The 26,958-nt window shown below is 38.6% G+C and overlaps 1 protein-coding gene across 6 annotated transcripts in view; it reads right to left on the reverse strand.

The window, feature by feature from the left end:
- Nucleotides 1–2,618: 2,618 nt before the first annotated feature.
- Nucleotides 2,619–26,958, reverse strand: part of LOC117241860 (lutropin-choriogonadotropic hormone receptor) — a 35,812-nt gene continuing 11,472 nt past the window's right edge. Inside the window, exons 2-13 of one of the 6 annotated variants that reach the window (XM_033508081.1) lie at nucleotides 11,342–11,413; nucleotides 10,164–10,235; nucleotides 9,836–9,904; nucleotides 8,891–9,034; nucleotides 7,947–8,087; nucleotides 7,305–7,370; nucleotides 7,060–7,203; nucleotides 6,909–6,980; nucleotides 6,305–6,597; nucleotides 4,764–4,883; nucleotides 4,481–4,675; nucleotides 2,619–4,293 (exon numbers count right to left, since the gene is read on the reverse strand). In XM_033508081.1, the coding sequence (XP_033363972.1) occupies nucleotides 2,897–4,293; nucleotides 4,481–4,675; nucleotides 4,764–4,883; nucleotides 6,305–6,597; nucleotides 6,909–6,980; nucleotides 7,060–7,203; nucleotides 7,305–7,370; nucleotides 7,947–8,087; nucleotides 8,891–9,034; nucleotides 9,836–9,904; nucleotides 10,164–10,235; nucleotides 11,342–11,413 (2,785 nt within the window). In that variant the 3' untranslated portion in view covers nucleotides 2,619–2,896. Of the gene's footprint in view, nucleotides 4,294–4,480; nucleotides 4,676–4,763; nucleotides 4,944–6,304; nucleotides 6,598–6,908; nucleotides 6,981–7,059; nucleotides 7,204–7,304; nucleotides 7,371–7,946; nucleotides 8,088–8,890; nucleotides 9,141–9,809; nucleotides 10,141–10,163; nucleotides 10,236–10,366; nucleotides 10,740–11,341; nucleotides 11,414–26,958 lie in introns of those variants that run through there. The other 5 variants (XM_033508080.1, XM_033508083.1, XM_033508086.1 and 2 more) reach the window with 5 other exon arrangements.

The following is a 26,958-nucleotide window of genomic DNA, read 5'->3' on the forward strand; positions in this document are numbered from 1 at the left end:
TGTCTTCAATGACATAATCTTTCGAAAGGGAATGACCTGCAACTGCTTTAGAATTCTTGATCTGCTTCTTCGTAATTTTATAAATCAAACACTTCTTGGTCCTAATGGATTTTAAAATATTTATAAAATATAATTCTGAGACGTAACTACTTTTTACATATTAAAAGATCCCATTAGAACACATATTTTAACGTTTTCAATATTTAAATAAAGTACCTGAAATGTATACCAAGCTAATTTGCCGTTATAAAGCAATAATTAAATGTTCATTAAAGGTTAATATTTAGGATATTAATTGATGTGACGTTTCATTTTTATCCTTGTACCATAAAGTATGACAATAATTCGATTTAACAATAATTCGACTTAAAGTCACATGTTTCCAGCTGGCGAGGTATTTACGCGCCGGCGCGGGAAGCGCGGGCTATTCGAACTTGGATTTATTTTACATAAACATGTAAATTATTCCTACTATGTTACTATTATATTGTTCGCCTGTTTTAATGGCGAGATAGGTCTTCCTTGTAACGTGATAGAGAAATTGATCAAAAATAAAGAAATTTCATAAAAGCCTGAAGCTCCCAGCTAATTTCTGTTTCTTCTTTTCTTTTTTTAGTCTTATTGAATCTTCTCTCTATCCCTCTCTCTCTTTTTCCAGGGTAACACAATGCAACAACTCAGTTGGTCGTAATGCGCTATTTTATTAGAAAAACGTTATTAAATAGTTTGGACCGGACACACACGCAAAACATGTTTTCCATCGGTGTTACACCAATGTTGACTGCCGACAAAATTAGACATGGTTGCAGCAAATTAGAATTTGTAGCCTTCTGTGGCTTAGGTTCATACAGTTTGTACAGTTCAAGATTTTCAGATGTAAATTCTAGTTTTTCTCTGAAACAATATGTTAAAGTCTATAGTCCAAATAGTTTTATCAGGTTGCAGTGATCAAGTGTGTTGTTTTTTTTCTTACGAATAATTATTTTATATATAATGTATAATACAATATATATAAGATTATTTTATAATTTCTTTATTAATTTCTATTCTCTCTTTCCTAAGTTTTATTAAAAGTCTAAAAGGTACTGCCTATTTGATAAAACTGGATGTAACTATAGAATATCCTCCCAAAAAGGCAAGAAATACAATCTGAAGGTCTCAAACGGCATTAAACATGGAAACAATTGCGCGAAGAACGAAATAACACACTCATCAACAATTAAGTCCGGTAACTAATACTAGCGAATATCTTTGTCATTAATTTAAAACCATGTATAAACATCTGCACACGCCGTAACGATCTTATAATAGTCTTTAGGCTAGAATGGTCTAACTGTGACCTAACGATCAACTAACTATAACTGCACAAATCTATGGTCGTTCATCTTTGTGATTAACGATCACAGCAATGGATACATTGGCTTCAAGTTAATCTATAAATTCTCAAATAGTTGTATACTGCTACATGACTCAGGCTAAGATCAATTTTCCTGCCCTACAAAGATGTTTTTACATAAAAAGGATTTATTCATTGAGTACATTCAAATTTCAATGTAATCCAACTTATTTGAGAATTTATCGACCAACTTGGATATTAACAAATAAATTAATCGTTAGATATTTCGTCACTGGTATCATGATACTTGATTAGAAATCGTATTACGTGTTCAGATTTTCAACTAGAAATCCAGAATTATAGGACAAATTGTATAAACCATCAGTCTTATGAAAACACAAGCATACTTATTAACAATCGAACAATGGATTTGAAATACTGATTTCGCGATAAACAGATTTTCTTTTGAACAACGAATAAAGAAGCATTCGAGTTCCTATTGAGTCGAATAATTTTCCACAAAAAAAAAAAAAGAAAAAAGAGAAGAAGAAAGAATACTGTGTGCCCTATTTTTAAGTTATCAATAAATAGTTCAACGCTCTAATTTTAATTGAAAACTATAGTAGAACGTTGAGTTCATCGTCATGGATTTGAAGTTACAACTCTTCTTATGGTAGAAAACCCAATGAAATTGACACGTTTCTCCATATGTTTGAATTCTTCTGTCAAATTAAATTAGTATGTTATACTATTAAATAAACACGTTGCCTGTCTTGGAAATTTTTTTTGGTGAAACTTTATAATACGTGATAAATTTTCAGATTACACTTATACATAGAAATAAATATTACATATGAAAAATATTATAGCAAATTCTCTGCTGTTGTATCTTTATTTTCTTTTTATATTGGTATAAACGAAATATCATTTTATGCAATGTTCGTAAAAAGTATAAAATTCCTTTGACAGTCAACATGTTAAAAATCCTTGGCAGTATCTAACGAATATGACTATTGTATTCACCGGTTGCACTTGGTGCAATTGCCTACGTGCACGTGTAACGGACGGTCAATAAAGGTAGATTGATCCTGTTTCTTCCACTAGTCCAAACGATCTACGACATCGTTCGCTCTTCTACTGAAATTAGCATAAATAATTGTATAAAGAGAATAAAAGTATAGTTATATTCTTCCTCTTTCAACGTCTTGCAGATCTTTCAATATAAAAGACTCCTTACCAAAGAAACAATCCAGAAGAAAACAAAAAATAAAGACGTAATATTTTTAAACAATATTATATATATACGTATATTACATAAACACCGTATTTAATCACAAACGTTGAAAGAAGAATCTACTAAATTGTCAATTTTTTCTTCGCTCAAATCACCTCAAACATGCAACAACGAGAATCGTCAATGTACGGAGTGATTCTCTCCTTCCTCACATACCTCTTAGAGAACACTTAATACTGAAACCGTTCGGGAGCAACGTGACCCATGTCTTTACTCTATTACAACCGACTATAATCTCTAACAAACTGAAGTGTGTGCAAGATCGTTCAATTTTGCGGCGTATTGTCGTCATCTTGCTGGTCACTGGTTTCTGCCGCGGAGGGTATGGTTGCGAGGAGCCTGACGGCTAATCTGCTTGGTGATCCGGGTGGTTCAGGCTCCTGGATGGCCAGCTGACGGGTAAGTCGTGGCTTTGACCTAGTTGGCCTAGGCGTGTTCCTCGCATTAATCTCTAAAGATGCACTAGACCTTGAAATTCTCCAGGTGCTGGTGCTGGCAGTAGTAGCAGAACCGGAGGAATCGTTCCTGGAGGAACTGAGGTTCGATTCTTGCGACGGTTTCCTGGTGATCAACCACGAAGAAGCTCTTCGTTTAGGATCCAATAACCTCAATGGAATACCGCAATGATGAGTTTGTCTCCAGGAATCCGATCTAGACGAAGAGAAATTTTCACTGGAGGACACCGACGAGGCTCGTTTATGTTGCTTCTGTTGGATCTCCGCGATTTGATAAGCGTACTGGTCGCTACGTGCGTGTCTAGGCCTGGTGTCCCTGGCACATGGCCACAGTATCCTGGTGCCCCATCGTCGATAACCAGAACACTGGCTAGTTTCAAGTAATCTTGAATTACAGGCGCACGGTGCCTGATTCTCTCGCGACGACCTATCTACCAGGCTATTCGTATTTACAGGGGTCTGCCTGTTGCTGAAGTTGGAGCTATGCCGGCATCTGCCGATCCCCCTGGTCACCCTGGACTCCTCGATCGCCTTGCAAATAAGTACGCAATCTTTCTTGAACTGTTTGGTCAAGATGGCGTATAAAAACGGGTTACAACAGGAGTTTAATGGCAGTACGAACACGGCGAATATTTTCGCATGTTCGAGCGACACCAGCTGCAACCCAAACGTGGCAGTCAGCGAGAAGAACGCTATGGGGGCCCAGCAGACGAAGTCGGTGAACACCAGCAGAGCCATCCGCTTAGCAATTCGAGAATCATTTGAGTTCCACGCTTGGGAGCCTCTGATCGCGCAATACATCTTCAGATAGCATCCCATTAATATGAGAAACGCAACGCCATTGATCAGCATGAGAAAGGTCACGTACGCCAACGCCGCGTTTCCATTGGTCTCGAATGGTAAGCATATAGCGAACTTTCTGTAATCTGATACACCGACTAGGGGTAAACTTGCCATCGACAAAGCAAAACCCCAGCCAGCAATCATTACATAACCAGCGTGTTTGAGAGAAAGTCTCTTGTTCAGGTGCATGGCATGTATTATGGCGTAGTGCCTTTCTAGAGTAATAACTGCTAACGTATACACGCTTAACTCAGAACTGAAAACACCTAGAAAGCCGGCTAACTGGCATCCAGCAGAAGTTTGCCATGGTATGGCATACATCCGGAATTCTCCTAGGGTAGAAGCGTCCACCACCGCCAAAAGACCTAAAATTGTAACATATATATTTGAAACTATAAATTTGAATTGAAAAAGAAGATAGCGTAGAAATAATAAGCTACACAGATGGCGTAGTGAAGAGATACTATACACAGTGATCTTAAGTAGAAAATGATTTTACGTCATAGAACGATATTTTTACATTCTTTACAGTATTTTTTTTTTTAACCGAACCTAGATAAATGCCCATAAAAAGGTCTGCTGCTGCAAGGTTGCAAACGAGAAATCGTGGGACATCCATCTTGCTCCTGGAGAATATTAACACGAATGCTACAGTTCCATTCCCAAGCATGGCGAGCAGAAATACTACCCATACACCACAACGTAGAGTCCACCAGTCGAAGAGATCCTGGCAGGGTAGAAAAGGACCTGTAAATCGCGAAATATTTCAGACTTTTTGTAATACTGTGATTAAAAAGTTCTCGAATGTCTGAAAAGGAGCTTGTGATAGAATTACCAGGTTGAGGTAGGCACTGTACGTGAGAAGGCAGTGTTCGAGCTGGTTGGGTAGCTCGGCTGTTCTGCTCTTCAAAATAATCCTCAACGTATGAGGGCAGGTTACCAGGGTACGTAAAATCTGAACCAAAGTTAGCCCAAAGTTCATTTATTTGCGAGCCAAATTTGTCGGTCATGTTATCTAGAACACGTCATCACTTCAGTGCTGCAAAGTCGTTTTTTTCATTTTTTTTTTTTTTTATTTGATTTGAACGAATCGATGATCGAAGAGAGATATTTGGATGATTTCTCGCGTAGCAGAATGTGTGTTGTCGTGAACTTATGCCTTTTTTAACGATTCTCTGAGAACCTTCAATTAATGGCGAATTTAAAATAGAGTATATTGTAGTTTCGCTTGAGTATATGTTTTTGAGCTTTACAAGATATTCTTACGTTCATTGAAACAAAATGTTAATAATATGTACAAAGAAATACGCTGTATTAATAGCAGTTAATTATAGGTGGAAAGTTTATTACATAATAATTATTTATGTTTCTTATTAATATTTCTGAGCAATAGAAAGATTGATATCAAAGAGTTAAAAAGAGAAAGTACAGAAAAATGGAAAATTTATCCATCAATTTTAACCTTGTTAATTGTAAAATGAATTTTAGATTCGCCATAGATGATAGTCGAAACATCATGTAATTTGTTTCAAGTGGAATACTTTATTTCTATCTTTGAAGTGTTTAATTCTCGAATGTCGAAATTTGTTTATCCATGTGGAAAAACGGTGTTCGCATGTGGATTGTTGGGAATGTTCTCAAAACTTGTACAGCTTGAATTTTCACTGAAACAGTCTTAAACAACGTAAATGAATTTATGCGGCTTGCGCTTTGCAGCATTTCAGTGTCGGTCGACTCATAAACTAAAATGTAACAAGCTAAGTTTTTAACAGGATAGAATTGTTTCGCTGTTACGATTCATTTATTACTACAAGATTGATGTAGATATCTTCATCATTTCCGTTACAATGTTCTAATACGGTGGCGATCTCCGAAAACTTGTTACTTTCTTCATCTGTTAGTGAAGTATTTTGATACTGTTGTGAGAGGTGTCATGATAAGATGATTAGTGGCAATGAGTAAAGTAATCAAAGGAATCTTCAATTGATGCAGTTCAAACATATTTATATGTGTTTATATTTGAAGGTGCAAAAATACACAGATTGCAACCGTGATAAAAAATACAGAGATGACAAAAAGGGCAAGAAGGAACTAGAAAATAGAAAAAAATAAATTTTTAATTCAATTATAAACTTATATAAGTTTTAAAAAAGAACGGTAAATATAATCTATTTGTATATAGATTTGTATTTATAATTTTTCTGTCGAATATCTTAAAAAAAAATTGAAATGTCGATAGAAAGATAAAAGGATTTCTTGAAAGAATAATGATAAATATAGAACAAAAGGAAATGTCGAACAGTATCAACTTGAAGGATCCAGACTATGAAAGCTCGAAGGATCTCAACCGGGGAATCAGTCGATTGAGCTACTTACTAAGCTGTGGCCAGATATCGGTAAAGCTCGAGTTCCAGAGGATCATATCAAAATCGTTGTCAGTTGGGAACAGGATCGACTCTTGAACGGAGGACTTGGTCACCGGATCCTCCACTTCGACCGACAAGAACGAGCAACAGTGATAAGCGTACGACAGTACCATCGTTTGCACACGTGGAAACCTTTCGGGAGCCGGGAATTCTCTTAATGCTGGGTTGTTGAACGTCTTAAGATGTAACAGACCTGACAGTCCTAATGTTGGCAGTGCTGGAAATACGTTATTCCCGAGATTTCTGAAATTTAAAAAATACAAAATAAATGTATAACGTGTAATAACAAGCCAATAAATACTACTAAGGAAATGTGTTAAAAAAGAATAAAATTATAGAAAATTAAAGACCCTGCTTTTACTTGAAATTTCCTACGTTTAGTTTAATTTTCTTTTTCATATAATAAATCACGAAAGAAAGGATAAATTTAACAAAATTTTTACTCTGCTCTTCGATTACTATTTACTCTATATAATTATACATAGAATTGTATATAGAAGATAGAATACAGTCATGGTTTTTAAAGTAAAAATGCGGTTTCCTTCGACACTCACAAATCCTCTAAATGTTTCGTCTCTTTAAACGCATCTGGATGAATATATTCGATGTAATTGCTCTCTAGATCCCTGAAACATAAAGTCCTCTTTTTCAAGACGATAACGGTGAACTACCTACACGGGATTAATTGCGAGAGACGACACTTACAACACCTGCAACCTTGACAACCCGACGAACGCGTCGCTTGGGATCACTTGCAGCTTGTTGTTCGACAGAAGCAGGTCGTGTAACATGTTCAGACCTTTAAACGGCTCATCTGGCAATGAAGGAATCACGTTACTGGCCAAATCCCTGGAAAGAGAGATGTTTCCTTTTTATGTATAAAATAAATATTTAATTTTGCGAACCTCGTATTTACCCAACTACTTAATTATTGCTTTCTCAATACTTACAGAACCCTCAGTTCGCTGCAATTTCGTAAATTTGGCATCTCCGTTAGAAAATTCGATTTCATGTCGCTGGAAACGGTCAAAATAAATTTCAATAAATAAACAATCTCGATAGGGGAAGAAATAACATTTTTGAAATAAACAATCGAACGATTTTTATAAAGGGAGAATTCGGTGCAAGGTCGAATTACGAATTAATTATCCATAGAATCTGATTTTATTTTGAATCGATTGATATTCTACCCACTTTACATTAGTACGGCAATCCATTATAGTGGAATCTCGTTTAAGATACCTCGGACTAAATCGATATGAAATAAATTACCATAACACAATTTTATTATAATTTATTATTATAACTTTATGTTATGGTAATTTCTTCCATATCGATGTATGCGTACCAGACAGTTTGATGCGGCACAACGAATTTATACGCCAGTTTAACTTCATCAATTTCTCATCGTATTATAATTTAATTTGCCATTAATCAAGTTATATCGACGTGCAATTAATTCGTTATAATAGAATGCTGCCTCAACCGCATTAAACTACCACGGTGAATTTATACTTCAGTCTTTGATATTCTACATCCTGTCGTACGTTTATTTGCATTAATCATTCGCGTTACAATCGAAATCCACTTACAGACTTTTCAATTTTGGACACTGCTCGCACAGACTTGTTGGAACGCTCGTCACTTGTGCTCGATCTAACCTCAATACCTCCAGCGATTTTGTCCCATTTAGATTCGGGAATATCCGTAATTCTTTCAGATTCGAAAGAATCCTAGAAAATAATTTCTACGTTACATTTCTTTTAATAGACTTGGATTCTATTTAGCGATAAACTGGCAGATTTAGACCTTAGTTATTCTCGACTTGGAAATTCGCATGATATTGATCCAAAGGAAATATTTTCTATTTACATTGTTAAAGCATAATATAAAAGCTTTCGACTTAACTTCGTTTTGAAGTATATCAAATTTCTAATTTTCTTTTATAATACATGGTCGAAAGTTGAAGTTCCAGCAAATTTTGTTTTCTAAATTTGTATCTGTATTTATTTCTCAAACACGTTGTCCCACACGTATACCAAATGTAATTTTTTAAATTCATTTAATTCTTTCTCTTTCATTGTCCTTCCCCTTTGAGAAACAAATTTAATTATCTTCTTTACCGACAATACGCGGATGTTTTTAAAAATATAGATACTTATTTTCTTGTATATCAATAGTCCAATTATTCCCCGAATCTATTATTATAATTATGAGATCTCTGATGGAAAAGAGTCCGATCTTCGTGTCTGACCACAAGAATCGCTATAAGATTTATTTACTTTTAAGTACAGTTAGCTGTTTTTGACGAGTATACTCGTCGTGAAGAAACGGCAATATTTTGTGTTATGACGAGCTCTGTCGGTAATAAAATTAAAGAATAAAACATCTTAATTCTATATTATAACGAGTATAGTTGTCATCGTTTATTTTTTGCGACACGTTTTAGGTGCACGCTTTTCAAAGTTTCCAAAGTAGTCGCAACGGCTAACTGGTTAACAGCTGACAAATCGTCTCGAGAAAGATCTATACTCACAATTTACGGAGCTTGTATAGATTGCGGAAGGTGTTGCCGTGTATTTCCTTGATCGGATTTCCGCGTAGATCGAGCGACAATAGATTAGTGACACGCTGAAAAACGTGTTCCTCCAGTGTTTCGATCCGGTTGTTCGACAGGGACCTACGGAACCGACGGAACATACACGAATACGACTTTCTTGGCTTCCTTCCCTTCGGTGAAAACGGAAAACAAAAGGACCGGCGTCGATCTCTCTTTCGCGGTTTCGCTTGTTTCAGCAATTTTTAAAATTTTGTCATTATCTTCTTAACCATACATCGGCAATAGAAAAGCAGAAAGATCGAAGAAAAGGATATTCCACGGAATCATAACGATCATGATCACTCTGCATAAATCGCTTTGATCGTTTTTTTAGTTTCGGATGAATTTTGGAAATTTTGCGCGTGACATTACCGATAGTACATACATTGAATTTTTGTTCCAGCATTCTTCGGTTCTGACTTCCAGATAAATTACGATTCTTTATTTTCTTTTCACCGATGAGAAACGAGTTTCGTTGATTCGCTTTTTCCTCTCTTTTTTTATTAAAACACGACATTTTCTTTGTCCTATTTTCCTTTGCGAAGGGAAGTTTGTTCGCCGCAGTAACAAACTTTCAGTTAAAAAACGAGACAAAAGATAAAGCAGGAAGTTAGATGAAAAAGTTTAGAAGTCTTTTTATTGTTCAATTTAAATCTCAAGGTGCGGCCCCGATAAGATTTCCCAGCAATGCAGAGTGATAATGGTTGGTACGATTAGGCGAACAATTTTCGTTAAGAAAACGGGAAATCTCTCATTATGGAGATAAAATCGCGATGATATAACTATCCGGTCGAAGGAGACGCGGCTCGATAAGGAAGTAGTATTCATAGAATGTAAAAAAAAGTTGTCAAATTACATTTTACTTAATCGATGCACACTTACAGGTCTTCAAGGCCAGAGAGCTTAACGATCGCGGTCGGAATTTTTGTTAAATAATTGTCATCGAGCTCCCTACAAAGCAGACAGAGAATTACAACTTTAAAAAAGATCCGCGGACACTACACGTGATCCCTTTTTATCTTTTCTCTCTTTTTTTTTTTTTTTTTTTTAGCACATAACGGATCATCCGGTCTCCGTCTTTTTTCTTTTTATTATTCGAGCGATAAATTCTCTTACGAACACAGAGTAATCTTTCTTTTTCGTTTTGCTTTTTCTCTCTTTCTTTTTCTTTTTTTGCAAGAATTTTTGGTGCGATTTGTGGAACACTCACAATACTCGAAGGCTCGTTAAGTTCGTAAATGCATCGTCGGCGATCGTGTGCAAATGATTTCGTCGAAGTAATCTGGAAAAGACAGTAAAATACGTTTAAAAATGTGTGAAAAAAACAAGCGACAAAATTGTTGTCGGGTAAACGGCGGATATATTCGTATTCTTGACCTATCTAGCGAATTGTTCTTTTATTATCGTTCTTACGTGAACTTTCGTTTCTTTTGTCTAACGACGCGCACCAGTCCAGTAGAGTTCACTTACTCTAGCGGATACGTTTGATTGTAACGACTCTATTCTAGAAGCGTTGTATATCGATCGTTGCATTCCCATTAAATAGATTTGTTCTATCGTTCTAACAATCGTAAATGGACAATGTCTGCGTTGTTTCAGCGTTTCAAAGAAATTAGGCGTTACATTTATTGTTCGTATGATGATGCACGTATTTGCTGATTATCGTAACTTATCGAATAAAATAATAATTAGATAATTATTGGCGCTTGATAGTTTTCGGTATATTATGTTCACCCAAAAGTTTCTTTCGTTTCGTAAAGAAATAATAGATGCACCACATTTGTTCTTTTATTGGGTTGGCAACCCAACCCAACCCATTGCTAGCTAATGACAAAATCCGCAATCACTTAGTTGCCAACCCAATAAGACAAAAATCACAGCATTTGATAGATTAGGCTTCGTTTGTAGAAAGGTGCATTGTTGCAAAAGACATATTTGTAAAAGAAAGACACTTTTGGGGCAGTCTGACACATAGTATTAGATACGTACACTATTGCAATTAGGACAAGATTATTGCAATTAAGGTATAAATATTGTTGTTATTTCTGTATTCAGAGGTAGGATCACAATAGCTATTATTTTATTCTTTGGATAAATCCACCACACCGTTCTGAGTCGAAAAACCTTTATCGCACTTTCTTACATGGACTAGGGATAAAATCGAAAGAACATCTCGAACCTATCGATTAAATCTGTCGATTGTATCTGGAACTAGCTTCTAGTTACTATTTATTGTAACTAGCGCATCTGCATTTGGATGGCGAGCACGAGCTTACCTTGTCATTTTCAACAAATATATATATTGCAATAGTGCACGTGTCTAATAATATGTATCAGATATATATACATATGTATAAGGGAAATCTATCATTTCCTCTCTGTACTTACAACACTTCAAGATTGAAAATTCGATGGAAGGCACGGGCTGGAATGTCTGTTATGTTGTTGCTCGTTAGGTCTCTGCAACAATCCAACGAATGGTACAATGAATACAAACACCTGTATCGATACATACTATTAAATATATTGTTAAAGTGACGAGTGAAGTGAAATGATCGTGTTAGCCTGTCGTTTCAAGCAGAGGAATAGAAGAGTAGAACTGTTCGTCGTGTTTGTTCCCTGCTTTTTGTAATTATTACACAACAGCCGGATTACGAGCGACATAAGTAACAGAAAATCTAACGAAGTTACGTCCAACGCGTTATTCGTTGGTCTGTTATCCGCGACAAAAATGGAACTTGCATAACACAAAGCGTATGTATGGCAATTCGATGGTCGGATTAGCCGAGATATTCGATAACGATAAGGGGAATTGTTTGTAATTTTTCTTTTTGTCCTTAGTGTCGTTTATCCCGGCCCTGTTATATAACGTAGATATAAAGTCAGGAAAATAAAGAGAAAGGAGAAGACGGGTAATGGAACGAAGAAAGAAATGCAAATAGTACGGACCCGTAAAACTGAAAATTTATTAGCCGCCGTCACGTACGTTCTGTATTTTCAAGCGTGAACCGTCGTCAAACGTTCCTGACGAATCCTCTCCTCTGCTTAGCTGCCTTCCCAATTTCACACCCACCTCACGAGACAGGACAGACGCGCCGAGTTTACGACAGACCGATTCTACTTCGGTGCGCTCCTCTAGACACCCTCTACATACCGGGTGTCTCAAAACCAGTTGTATTTCGTCGTTTCGTCGTGCCAATTGTCGGTCCAACGAATTTTTACGTATCTCGTCGTACGATACGTCGTGACGCACGAGCGTGCAGCAATTTCGATAGAAATTTCGGTTTTCTGTCAGAGAACGATATCTTCGTTACCTTCAACGATACGAGGAAATGTTCAACGCGTTCGATGCGGATTTCTCGAAGGATTAAAATTTAGGATAAAACAAGGATACAAATTTCCTTCTATCCACTAAATATAAGTTTGCTGTACTTTGATTATTTCACACGCTTCTACGTATTATATCATAACACGCATTTTGCAGACTTTTGGAACTGGGAATTAAAAAAACCCCCAGGTCAAAAATACGCGTAAACATCTGCAATTTGGCTATTAGCATCTCGTCGATTTTGAGTCACTTTACCAAAGCTCGCGCGCTGCTACTGTCAATTGTAATGAAAATTGTACGAATATAATTTATACTATTAGCTTGTCCCAAAAGTGTCTTTCGCTATCTGCGCGCAGTTGCTTCATCCGACAACCTAATCTGTGAAACGTAAACGGAACAGGGTAATAGAAGAAAATGGTCACCGCATGATTCAATGAAATGATAATAAATTTTAAAATAATAATAATAATAAGTTCAACAAAAGAGAAAATGTTATGCAACTAACATTTCCTTTACAAAACGAAAGAAAGCTTTGGGACAACCTAACGTAATCGTTGCTCGAAAGAGATATCGTAGAGTAAGCGTGAAAATCGTATGGCGAGCATAGGGTAGGAAAAATAAGAATTCGCAGAAATTTCCATACAATTACGTTTGTACGCCATCCCCCTCGTTGCGTATCCAATCACCGTGTTTTACGGCGACCTGCAAGCTGGATACAATTCGGCGAAGCGTAAGCCTCTCGCGCGGCAACATCAAATCTGCGAAAATTCTGTCGCTCGTCGTTTTAAATATCGTTCGTTTTACACGGCCGTAAAGTGATTTTCCAACGAACGGTGGTCATATTATCCTCGGTATAGTATCAATTACGTGCTGGTTACCCCTTAACGGCCGCATAAATTCGCCGATATCGAGCACGCAGCCACTTGAACACCACGGATATAGAATGACTGTTCGAGTGTATCCGTCTGTTTAAATGGCTGACGCGTGACTCGACGATTTATGCGCTTAGTGTCCTGGCTGCTAGAAGCAACGCCGGTATTTTCGCTAATTTCCATGGTATTCGAAGCTTGACGGTATCTGGCGAAAGTATTCTCCAACGGTTACCATGGAAGACACAACGTGAGGAAGATACAGAAAATGAAATACAACGTGGATAATATCGTGCTCGCTAGGTGAAGCATCTTGAAATTTTATCGGCGCTACGCAACGGGACGCGACTACTGCTGTTGGAAAAATTTCAGCTCAATCTGAAAGTATATACAGGGTGTCTCCGATTTAAATGTCGGAACTTTAGAACCGCGTGTAGAAGGCGATAAACTAAGAAGAGAGAGAGAGAGAGAGAGAGAGAGAGAAATAGAAAAATAAACAGGGAGAGATTTGCTGGTTTTTGATAAATTTTGAAGAGAATCGCGAATTATTCGTCTTATCGTCGTTCGAAATTCTGATCTGTCGCAGCAATGCGAGCGTTACGTCTAACAATGACTGCTTTAGACGACTATTTTATAATTAATAATATATTATTATAAATAATAGTAATAATCGATGGCAAGACGAATAAATAGATGTAAATAAATAAGCTAAGACAAGATTTTTGTTCCTTTTCCCTCGATTTTCTCCAAAACGAAGCAAAAGAACGAGCAAATCTCCGATGGTTTTTTTCATCGATACTTTGACCACCACTGAAGTCGATAGATCTTGGCAGAGAACGAAGAAATGCGTCGAATAGTATGTAAAATAACGTATAAGAAAATAGAGATGATCTCGAAATCTTTGAAACGCTTCCACTTTCGGAAAAAAACACGTGCGCCACGTGACGTATCACTCGAAACCGTTCGAGTTTTCCTAATGAAAATGCCTATGTTCTACCGTTTTAACGCTATATGGCTCGTCCCAGTCGCTGGAAACATACTGTATACTTGCTACACTCGTACAATATATAAATATCTTGTTGCGCACCTCCTAAGTACATTTTCAGATTTGTTCCAAACTATATCGATACAATCACGACAGCCGGATCTCGTTGCGGTGCTAAGAAAATTTCAAAATGTTCCATATAACGCTTGTGATATATTCGTAAAGGATGTTCGCACATGCTCAAATGTTTTTACGAATTTAAAACGCTATGTGCCTTCTTCTTCCATTTTCTCTATTTCTTAATCGAACGTCGAACGAAGAACAACGTTGAAAAGCACCAATTAAAAAGCGAATATTAAAAAGAAAAAAAAAAGAAAAAGAAACGCAAAAGAAAGCGAAGCTCCGTTGTTCCGTGTGGTTTCCGTGTGGCCTGCGTGTTTCCACACATCGATCGAGTTAACTTACGCAGGCGCATCCGCGAATTCTGCCAAACTTATGCAAGACAAAGATATTATTTAACAGGATGAAACTTCCTGCGGATCTTTCTTTACTTCATTTCCGGCATTCCAGAGAATTCGATTTCGTCGATTCTAAGTTCGCGATACGAATCTTTTCGAAGCGTACACGCGTGTCTGCGCCGAGCAAGGCGTCTGCCGTCGAAATTGCTGAAAAACCGAAAGCGGAGCGAAGTTTTATTAGATCGGGGAGATCGCGCGGATAATATGAAAATTGCTTAAATCGTGAGACGAATTCCCGTTGGTTAAGCTGGATCGATCGTACGAAATCTTAGATGGAAGTGGAACAAAAGTGATGTTTTACGAGAGCGCGGAGAAAAAGAGGGATATCGTGAATGGTTGCTGGAGCCCAACGAAGTGAATAGAAATCCCATAACGTCGGATTTCAAACGAATCGAATTTTATCCGAGGCGATACAAATCCGATGACTTCATACACACACGCGTTACCGATTATCAGATTATCAATTGTTACGTGGGGCGACACTCTACCTAGACCAGGCCACACACCGCGGACCAGACGGGAACCAGATGTCCGCTCATCCTCGCTGCGTACCTCAATATTCTTAAGGACCCGTCATAAATGCCAGTAACTTGCGAGCTAAGGTCTTTCAGACAAACATCTGTTTTCCGAATCATTTCTAAAGACCATTGTCTACTACGGCTTGACAAGGGAAAGTTAGTTTTTCTCACGCACGATGCAACTTTCCTCCCACTAACCACTTTCTCTCGAGGGCGGCTAAGACCCTTCCTAGTCCACCAACCTTCGTTTAACCAATTAACAACGAAGCCTATTTCCCTCAGTCTCTTAGCCAAAATCGTCACCAACAAATCCGATGGTCCCAAGGTGCATCTATCAAGGATCTTAGAGTTTTTGATTGGAATCGTCGAAGAATTTCTATGTTGGAATTACTCGCTGTTCCCCATAGTTGGTCGGTGTGTTTAATGGAAAAATATTTCACAGAATTTTTCAGTAGCAAAAGCGAAAACTTCGAAGGAATTCGAGTATGATAAACCATTCTTCTCCGAATTATGAAGCTTCCCTCTGTGCTTCTAATTTACGAAGCAGTCTTCTACGATAATGAAGAAAATGCTGCATATTTGGAATATCAGTTTGCTTAAGACGAGTAAAAAATTATGGCAGAGGATGGAAGAACGAATAAAACCGCGTTTTATTTATATTTATTTATATTATACGGGAAATGAATAAACTTGGACGTTTCAAACTTTCGGTAACAGCGAAAAGCAAAAAGTATATGAAACTCTGGTCCGATCGAAAAATTACAAAATATTGCCGTTTCCTCATGACGAATATACTCGTCAAAAACAGCTAACTGATTAAGATAATTGTCAGTACTACAAAGTTAATAAATCGCATAATCTATCCGTTCGTGCATTAATTCTACGGCTTCGTGAACAATTTTTTCCTACTACTCTCGAGAGTACAAACTGTGACGTGAAATTGTAGGCTTTTAATGTTTCGTTTTAACGTTATGAATTCGGAATTCCGAAGAGAAACCTACCGAGGAGGATGTTGTAGGCCTCTTTCGCGATGCGAATTACGAGGAAATGTCCTACTGGACAAATTGTAAAATTTAAATAAATAAATAAAAAAAAAATTACGAGGACAGAAGGGACGAAGAGTGCAGTGTTTCTTGTGAAATTCGTGAGTACACTGTGAATGTACTGGTTAATGAGCGCAAAAGTTACACCTGTATCTACCGCAAGTAAATTTGAAGACCTAGAACTGATACTTATCAAGTCTAGTTCCTACGTTGTGCGATTTTTGTGTCCGATTAAATCGTAGGAGAAAGTAATTTTATTATCATCTCGTTTTTTAATCAGTTAACGTTTGACGAGTATACACGTCGTCGTTTATATTTATTTACACGAGAAATTTCTGAAACTAAATTCCGCAGTTAACTGGTTGAACTTATACAGCGAAGGTAAATTGGAACATCGCTGTTCCGAATTACATCTGCGTTACCCTAACGAAATCGTTATTTTCTTTTATTTTTAATTTACCATAAGTTGGCCTTTTGCTGCAGATTCAGTTCAAGAAATATCAAAGTTACGATTCGTCGGCCAATGTCTTTGGTTAACAGATCGTTCGCTCTTATCGTTTGCGGTGTCACGAGTTGGATAAAGTTAGTAGCCTTTTAGGTAGTTTGGTATTCGAAATTACCAACAGCGTTCCAAATGCGCTGCACTTCCTCTATCTATTCTAATACGGTCTCGTAGCTTGACAAAACAATAACATACATTTACGCCACTTTTGCACGTTGTTTCGCTGCCTGGCGTTTAATAGCGCGATTAACCCCGTTCGTCACGCTCATTACGCTAAGATGGTAGAACGGAAAAGCCACCTCCGCTGGAAACAACGTGCCCAAAATCAAGCACGAAGCCGAATCTAGGTTAGATGGAATGCAAAGAATCGAGCAGTATCGAGTTTTATCGGATCTTTATGCTAATCGACGAGAAAAACTTGCGAAATAAGCCGGGTACACTCTCCGAATCCTTTTGTTCAACGAATCGTAACCGAGCGCAACTCTGACGTATACGCTTGGTTGGGAATTCATATTGTAGGATTTTATTATTTATTTATTTAAGGTGGATTAAACAGGCGTTGATTGAACAGGAAACGATGATTATTTAACGTGGACTAAATACAGTAATGTGCTATAAGTAAGACAAGTAAATAATTAATTTACAACTCTCGTCATCACGGTTCCAACGCTCACAACACTTTGACTTCTCAACTCACACTGATCGTTAATTCGTCTTTCTCCCTTTGTCTTCCCTTAGCTTAGCATCCCTTTGTCTTTTCAAAGGCCAGGGTCACGTAGGTCCTTTCTCAGAGTAACTGTTCGACTGAAGGACCGACGACAAATTGATGGACCAGTCGGCACTTCGCCTTTCTCGCGACATTGTTTATGGTCCATCCAATATCTCCTAGCCATTTGTCTACGATACTACGATATGTACGCGATTCCACGGTTTAACCAGTTGTTTGTCGCGAGTTCTTTGAAAACTTTGAAAAACGTGTACCTAAAACGTGTCGCGAGAAGTAAGCGATGACGAGTATACTCGTCGAACACGGAGTACGCGTGGCTGTTACAATATAGAATCAAGTTGCAACGAAATGACTGTTTTATTTGAGAATGTTATTACTGACAGGGCTCGCGAGAGAAGGAAGAAAGGCAAAAGACGAATATTTCGCGTAACACGCAGCCAGCGATTGCCCGATCCGAAAACTTTCCTTCGTAATGCTTCCTCGTCAACGGCTGTTTTTCGTTCGGACGACGGCCGGACACGAAGAACAACGACGTTTATGAATTTCAAAAGACTCGGCCCCCATGATCGTACGTTTTCATAATCGCCGCCAATTAATCATTCTGTCGGCTCTTCTTATCCGACCTGTTTCACGCTCGGCTAAGCAAACATCGATCCATCCGACGCAAGCTCGAGATGAGACTCGTCGAAAACGAAGCAGAACGAAAAGGATGCATTGATTTTTCGCGTCGACTGAACGTCGCTCGAATAAAGAAGAAGAAAGAAAGAAAAAGGAAGAGAGAAGAAAGAACGTGAACTCTTTGCGAGGTTTGCCTTTCTTCCAGCATCTTTGCCTCGGTAATGAAAGTTTTTTAGCTCCCAAGAAAAGGTTTCGCGGAGTTTCACGAAGAGGACAGGAAGGCTGTTTGCGTTCAATGGGAATGTTCGATGACTTTTTCAAGAGGAAGTTTCGCGGAGGGGATCGTTTGCAAGAGAGAATCCTAGTTTCTCGGATCGGGGGAGAGAAATGGATGGCGAATGCTCGGACAACTTTTCTTTCGCGCGTCTCGTGTAGCGTGGAGCAGCGGTGAGCCACGGATAGGAGTTTGTCGTAACGAGAGACGCGTTTACGCGGAACTAGCTGCTCTTTCTCTGACAATTTATCTTCCTCGTCATCTCTTTAAACGCCTGCTTCAGCAGTTAATTGAATTTCAAAAAACGCTATGATAACGCTACGTCGTCGAAGTACTTCGACGAAATACTTCGCGGACAATGTGGAAAATAATCGAAATAAACGTGGAATCGTTGTCGGATAATCCTAGAAGAATTTTTACGTTGAGCGGCGATATTTCCACGAAAATGGTAATTGCTACGCTTGGCAATAAAAACGGTACGTTAGATACAACGTTCTCGAAAAATGGCTTTTATCGATCGCAATTTTTTCCGACTGGGTCGAAAATAAAAAAAGAGGAGAACAGCGAGGAACAAGAGGAGCCGGGAACGACGAGGGATCGGTCATTCGGAGGCGGAACGGAGGCGGGTGTCATCGTTATTCCAATCGTAGTCGTCTCGCTACTTTTCATCATAGGTTTATCTCGGTCTTTTTTGGCTCTTTCTCTCTCCCGTATGTCGCGTTGTTCCACAAATAATGCAGCCACCGTCTTTTTTACGAGCTTACTGCAGTAAAAGGGAAATGATTCCCCTACTGTGTTCGAACGATCGATCGCTGGAGGGTAGTTTATCCGGCTCGAGGACTATACCGATTTTCCATCCGCTTTTCATTATGTTATCGTAGCTTGAGTCGAACGGGGCGATGATTTTCTGCGAAGGGAGAAAAGACACGAGCAGAAAGCCCATTGTCGGTATAATATTTCTGTATCAAGTGATATTTAAACCATTCACGGACTGATCGTCGCCGTATATTGAATGAAACAAGAATTTAAAAGAAAACGATACCCGATCACGCTAACCTCGGAAGATAAAAAAAAAAGGCAGGACATAAACTTTATGCTTTAGTTTCATTCAGCAAGATACGAGGTACACGTTCGGATAATTTCAAGCAACCGATATAGTTATCGAACTTGCGGCGACAAACGACGTTTAAAAGTGCCGTAATCGAACGTTCACGGTACTTACAGAACGTATAATAATCGCCATTGAGAGAATTTTTAATCGGCGCGCGTACGCGACTACGTTATTTTTAAACGTTACATATCTGTAAATTCGGCAAGGATATCAGTTACTTGAAAATATCTGAACGTGTATAGTACCTCGTATCTCCGACAATTAGCAGAACGCGTGTATCTTTTCTTTTTTTGCTCTTTTATTCTTGCGTAGTCGGCTATCATTTTTGAAAGATATTCGCTTTACTCGTTCCCTTTTAGTTTAATATTTGTCGACACCGTGGAAAACCTGTAGGTAAACACGCTGTATCGATAAACTTTCTCGATGTTGTTTCGTTTGGTGGAAGCGAAATTTCCGAATTCCAGGTCGTCCCGAAGTCACAGTGTAGTAGATCGTCGAATTCATCCTGTACACGGCCACAACTCCGTGAAATTCAAAATCGATTCCTTGTTGAAAAATATGTTTTTTTTCTTCTATATGAATCGATTAAGATTCAAATAGAAAATTCAAACTTACAGAGATCAATACGAAGACTGTAAGGAAAATCACGCGAGTGAATCATCTATTCCTAATCCGACTGTATCTAATAAAATAAAAAGAATTAACACAAGTTCGTCGCTTTGACTGTTGAAAGGCTTTAGAGAATAGATCGTTTCATAAATTTCGTCGTGTTTCTTGCCTGGATTTTAATACGACGTTACTTTAATTCGTTAATGCAAATGTTACGTTAGTTTCATGATTTATCAGGGGAACCATCCTTCAGTTCGTCGTACGTTATTTATTTATTACGTTATTATTTATCCTCGATGCTTTGAAATATTATTATTATTATCTTCGTCAATATGATAGAACGATTCACGGTCAATAAACGAGCGATCTAATTCCAGCGTATACGAGAATCACGCGGGTTTCGCTAGTGAATGACCCGCGATTTGCATGACACAACTACTCGAGATCTCGCTAATTTAAGACGATGTGTTACGTTCGAATGACCTTACGTGGCTGATCACTGAACTCGTTTCAACGTACGCTATTGTGCCATGAATGAACATCTACGCTATTCTATCGAAAAAGTTGTACACAAAACGAACGAACAATTGTACGCTATTTTATTTAAAAACAATAGTCTTGCGTAACACGAATGGAAATCTATACTATTCTATCTAAGAAAAGTTTCATACAAAATGAACGAGGATTTCTACCAATCTATTTAAAAGAAAAAAAAAAGAGTTTTACGTAGAACGAAGGAAAATCTACGCTGTTCTATCTAAGAAGTGTTTTACGTCAGATCTACACTATCCTATAAATAAAATAAATCTTCTGGACAATCTCGACGAAGGATAATTCGCGCTACTCGTAAACAGACGCAATATATTCTGCGGAACGTGGAACAACTTTTCTAACAACGATCGTCTCGTTCGCGCGAGATATTATATTCCCAAACAACGAGTATGAACGTTAATGAAAATGTGTGGAATAACGACGAAGCTCGAACGATTCGATTCATAGCCCAACGATTTAACGAGTATTTCTACGAAATCGACCAGGCATTTAATATTAGATTCTTAAGTCTGTGATTTATCTAACTGTGAATTTATCGTGTTTCGGGTTAGCCCGCTGTAAATTTAGTATCGCGTGATTTACGATATGGATCTAAGGAGAAATAAACCCGGGTGCAGAGAAAGCGCGTGTCTGGATCGAACAATTAAAAAAAAAAAAACCTACTCACGAGAATTAATGCGCCATTCTGTTCCGACTTCTAAATTTACTGTCAACGTTCGCTCGATAACGACCCTTATATTACACCGGGTAGAACCATTCTGGTCCTCCGTATTACGCCATACGATCAAGATATTAGATTACGCGTATCGTGCAAGAGAGAAAAACGCGTAACAGCAGTTGGAAAATGTCTGAGAAGAGGAGGAGGAGGAGGAGAAGGAGGAGGATAGAATTCACCAGGACAGGGACCGAGTGATCCGTCTTCTGTTTATGACCGGTCGTTTTTCACGATAATACTCGAAAACTTTCGCGGTGATATAAAAGCTACCGTATGACAACGGGCAATGGGTCTGGCCAGGAGTTCCTCTATCTACTGGAGATCGGTTTCGCGTCGGATGGACGAATTAGAGGATCCACGAAGCGTCGCGTGATTTCTTAGACGCGTATTGGGCTGGTCGCAGTGGCCAGTGGGACGATCTGTGCACGATGAAAAGTTGAATTTTACGATAATTTACAATTTCGCGATAATATCACAGATACTCGAAACGCACTGGTACTTTCTTCTTGAATGGACAGGCTAACACCTGAACTATCGACTGTCGAGACGAGGCTATTTCTTTCAAAATCGGTCAGAACCATCGGTGTTTAGAAAATACGTAATAATACTTTTATATTTATCGATTTATTACTTTCTTGCAAAAGGAATTCCACGGTACGTGGTACGTTTTTATTGGACGAAATGTATTATACATCTGGCACAGTGATCGCTGAAGGAGGCTTGGCACGTTTATAAAATCGTAGAACCGGTCATTTTCACCAGATCGACACCGTTGTATCGAACGATACGTAAAAATTCGTAAAAAATTGTACAAAACGAGGTCGACGATTACGGAAGAAAAGCAATTTTGGTCGAATTTCGAGTTTTAATGTTTAATCGTCTAACGTCTAATCGTAACGATACCATTCGTCGCTTGACGAATCTTCGAGGCTGATCTCCTAACGCTAACTTGCTCGTACCGTGTGCCTTTAAAGTTTCCGATATTTACAAGCGGACAGAAAATTGCGTTAATTATTATTCGCTTGTCTGCGAAGAGAGACGTTACAACCTTGTAAGAAGATTATTTATACGATGTGGATGAATCATGTGGCCAGGTAAGTAGCAGTGACGTGGCATTGGAAGTTTTCACGGGCGAAAGCCAAAACTCATTAACGTCGCCTCGCGTTAATTTTTCGTCGACGACAGTTGATAGGCATCGATCGATACGTCTCTTTCGTGAACGCAGGATCGACGATCGTTTTTCTTCTCCCTCGCCGATTAATTTCAAACTCAATGTCAAACGTACCACGGCAGAGGGAAATACTTAAAAGTCCCATTAATTTGACCGAGAGAAAGGAAAAGGGAGGAAGAAAATTCTTTTTTCCCCTGCTTATCGAACTCTCGGCAAACTCTCAAACTGCATCGAACGTGCTACGACCAAACGATACTTACGAACGTTGCCAATCTGCTCTAACAAAAGAGCAGGGGAGGAAAAATTGAAAGAAAGAAGGGGAGCGATAGCTCGGAATAGAAAATAAAAAATCGTTTAACTCAAACCCGATTCAAACTCTAAAGATCTTACGTTTCATCCCGGACGACCCTAGTGAAAAGAGGAGAGTGCAAAACGATCGTTTGATATTCCAGTCACGCCCTCACCGCTGGTATTCGAATCACTTTGTTACTGTCCGAGAAAGTTTCAATCCGATACCTTTAAATAAGCATGTCACTTCGCCCTTTTATTAAAGAGAAAGAAACGCTGTCTCATTTTTAACCCTTTTATTGCTAAAGGTGACTATAGTCGATCAACTTCCATTTAACGTGCACGATTCGTAATATACTGGAGCTGACTATTGTTATTAAACCACGAGCTTTCTCTGCATAAAAAAAATGATTATAGATTGTACATTCAGTCTCGAGTGTATCTTGTATAATAAAGATGACCGTAATCATTTAACACAGTCGATTCGTATTATAGCGGAGCTGACTATTTTTATTCAACCAGGTGCTTTCACTGCATAAAAAGACGATTAAAGGCATTCAGTCTCGAGTGTGTCTTGTACAATAAAGATGATCGTAATCATTTAACACAGTCGATTCGTAATATATCGGAGCTGACTATTGTCGTTCAACCGCGTGCTTTCGCTGCATAAAAATATCGTTATAGTCGTTCGGTGTCCAGTGGTTGTTGTATAACGAAGATGACAGTAATCATTTAATACAGACGATTTATGATATACTACAGAGGTGACTATAGTCACCCAACTTTGTACTTTCACTGTATGTAAAAGGCTATTATAGTCACTGCGCTACGTGTCTAAATATTTCTGAATATACAGGGTGGTTGGTAACTGGTGGTACGAGCGGAAAGGGGGTGATTCTACGCGAAAAAAGAAGTGGAAAATATAGAATAAAAATTTTTCCTTCGAGGCTTTGTTTTCGAGAAAATCGACTTTGAATTTTCGGTCGGTACGCGTGCACTTTATCGCGTCTCGTTATAACGGATCTCACTGTGGATCGTTGTCTCGATTGATGTTATTTTTTAAATTTTTTAAATTTTTATTCCATATTTTCGACTTCTTTTTTCGCGTAGAATCACCCCCTTCCAGCTTGTTACCAACCACCCTGTATATCGATCACAACGAAAGGGCTAATGGTTCGTGAATCGGCTCGTCGATCAATCGAAATAAATAAAAAAAATGCCCACTGATATTCAGATTATTTATTATTATGGCCAGATGGTCGATAGACGAGCGTAAACATCTAAAAGGAACGGTGAAGGACTATTAATCACGCCGGTCACGTCCATGACGTGGATCGCGTGTACATGACGTTATTGTGAAAGTAATTCCAGCGACCGTTGCCAAATTCGACCCATTTACCTCCACGGAAAAGGAATATTTTTTAAAGAAATTTTATTACGATCCCCCGTATAAATTTCGCCTCTCGGCTACAACGAGATACGATTTTTTTTTATTCTCTGCTCTCATCTCCATTGCTCATATTGTAAAGCAGCACGACTACGTATATCGTGAGGGGAAAGTAAAAGCCGAGTCTCGAGATTATTGTTTCTTCGATTACAGTCACTCGTGCGCTTCGTTGGGCAAGCGGAGAACGAGAGTTTGCGCGATCGACACTCCAACGAACTGGAAGAATATTTTATTCGTTGTTTGATCGGAAAAGCAGTTCGTCAAACGAACGACGTCTTTTATATTCTATTACAACGTGTTCTTTCATTTTATTTCCTTCCATTTCATTTTATTTCATTTTATTAGATACGAAACTTTCGTTACGTTGTACTCGCAACTTTCCTTCTTCTTTTACGCGATCGAATCTCTTTTCTTTTCATTACAAGTCTCGTATCCGATAGCGTACGCGTTCTTCTGATTTAAATTCTTATGATTTTCTCTTAACGATTCTTCATACCGAAGAATTTATCGTTCCCGTTAGAGGCTAGTGTCTTTTAGACGATTAATTAACAACTGCGTTTTGAATTATATTTACAATTGTGTATCGTAATTGCATGTATTTTTATTCTGTTTGTTATTCTTAACTATTTATCTAGAATGTTATTTAAAGAAATTCAGCAGGTTTACGTAACAAGTATTTAATCGCAAAGATGGTGATGAAATTAGGTCAACCGTAAGTGGAGTAGAGATTATGTAAAACTATGATAAGTAAAATTGCTTCGAGTTACATTAACTGTAAATTTCTCAGAAAGTTACGCAATTCCTAAGATCGGTCAGAGATTTCTCATTCGTCGATTATATTCAAACCTCGAGTCGTTCGGTAACGTAGCGACTAAATTCGTCGAAACACTTGCTCGACGATACGTTATTTACCAATCAAGTAAAGATCACGTACGTCCACGCCGATACCTACTCGTAGCTAAATTAAATATCACGTACGTACAGCGTACGTGGACAGTATTGACCTATATAACAAATTCCAGAACTCAAATGTCAGACGACATAAGGCTGGAAACTCAATATACCCTGAGACATGTACTACCATGCATACTTATAGACATTCCTGTTGAACCAAGTTGGAGATATCGCATAAAACCGACCAACGAAACTAAATAACGAAAGTCTGAGTACGAAGAGATAGCAAAATTTTGAATACAAGGTGTCATACAACGAAACAACGTATTTACGATCGTACGAAAAGAAATCTTCTCAGCTTCTCAGAGTTAAACTATCCTGAAGAGGCGCATGTAACGACAAGAAGATATTTTTACGAGATATTCGAGAATGATTATCTTTACGCCATTTCTGGACACGATTCTTCATTCTCAGCGCAAAGGAACCAACGTCGAAGAACGCAGTTGCTTCGCTTTCGTCTAACGAAAATTTCGTTACCGTATCTGCTTCTCGCGATCGCACGTCGCTGCTTGGCATTGACAGTGGCCACGTAAATTTTATAGCAGAGGTTCGACCGCTATTCGCCAAAGCGCTACGAAACCTTCTACTTGTAGCGATACAACCAAGGATGAGCGAACGTTGGTGGAGAACTAAGGCCAGCTTGATAGCGGTGTAAGTGGTAATTTGGCCATATGACGCAAAACCCACGGAATTATAAATACAGCAAATTTCAACAGGTAAAAATGGAAACGTAACGTAGACCTGTTTCTTGATTCGGTAGAAGCAAATTCGAAATTATTCGTAACGCTATCAATGCCAAGCAGCGACGTGCACGTTGTAACGCGACGTGTTTGTCAGTGCACGCGCGTAGGAAATACGAACGGCCAAGGAATTTCTTCTTAGAGGAATTCTGCGCTCTCTCTCTCTCTCTTTCTCTGCTCCTCGACGTTTTACTTTTGATATTGTCGCGCTACAAATACCTTAATGAATGAACGCGATCCTACGAGAGTGAATTTCCTTCGAAATCGAGCGTTCTGCGCCAGATTCCATCGGGGTGACGAGTCGCGATATAGGTCAGAGCGAACGTCGTCTCTGGTTATCGAGATTCCATCGTGCACGAGAGAAAAACGGGGTAAAAGCGAAGGGAAAAAAGAAACCAGAAGAAAGAAAGAGACGAAGAGGAACAAAGAGGGGGGAGAGAGAGAGAGAGAAAGAAAAATTGCAAGACCGCGAGAAACGCGCGCAGACGTTTGCCAAATGAATTTTCGTTTCGCTTTGAGGCTTGTCACCCTTGATAAAATGGTCGGGGAGAGAGGGATCGATCCCGACGAGAAAGAATCTCGGCGTGTCGAGCGACTCTCGGACGATCGAGAGCCGGTAATCCGGAAATATTCGTGTCACATCTGTACCGGATACATCACTTTTCTTGGGTCACGCTCGCTGCGCTCGAAACGCCACTTCTCCCCGATGATTGCCCACCGGTGTCAGTGTTTTTCGTTCGATCGCTGCCGCTATTCATAAACATTATTTTCTCCCGGATATTCTTGGAAACTATCGGCTGAATGAACTTTGGAAAATTTCCTCCTTTGTTCTTCGCGTATCGTCGTATTTAAGAGGATGTTCCAAGTCTTCGATCGGAGAAGATTCGAGAAGAGGTCGAGAAGAAGTTGCGGAGGAGTTTTGGCGAAATTTTTCTCACTCTTATCCCATCTTCCGGTGTTTGCGAAAATTTTGCGATGTTTAATTTCGAGACTTTCATTTGTAAATTGGATGCTTCGGTCGAGCGATCTTTTTTTC

Source organism: Bombus vosnesenskii, unplaced genomic scaffold, assembly GCF_011952255.1.
Source record: "Bombus vosnesenskii isolate JDL3184/JDL3185 unplaced genomic scaffold, Bvos_JDL3184-5_v1.1 scf7180000016261, whole genome shotgun sequence".
NCBI lineage: Eukaryota > Metazoa > Arthropoda > Insecta > Hymenoptera > Apidae > Bombus > Bombus vosnesenskii.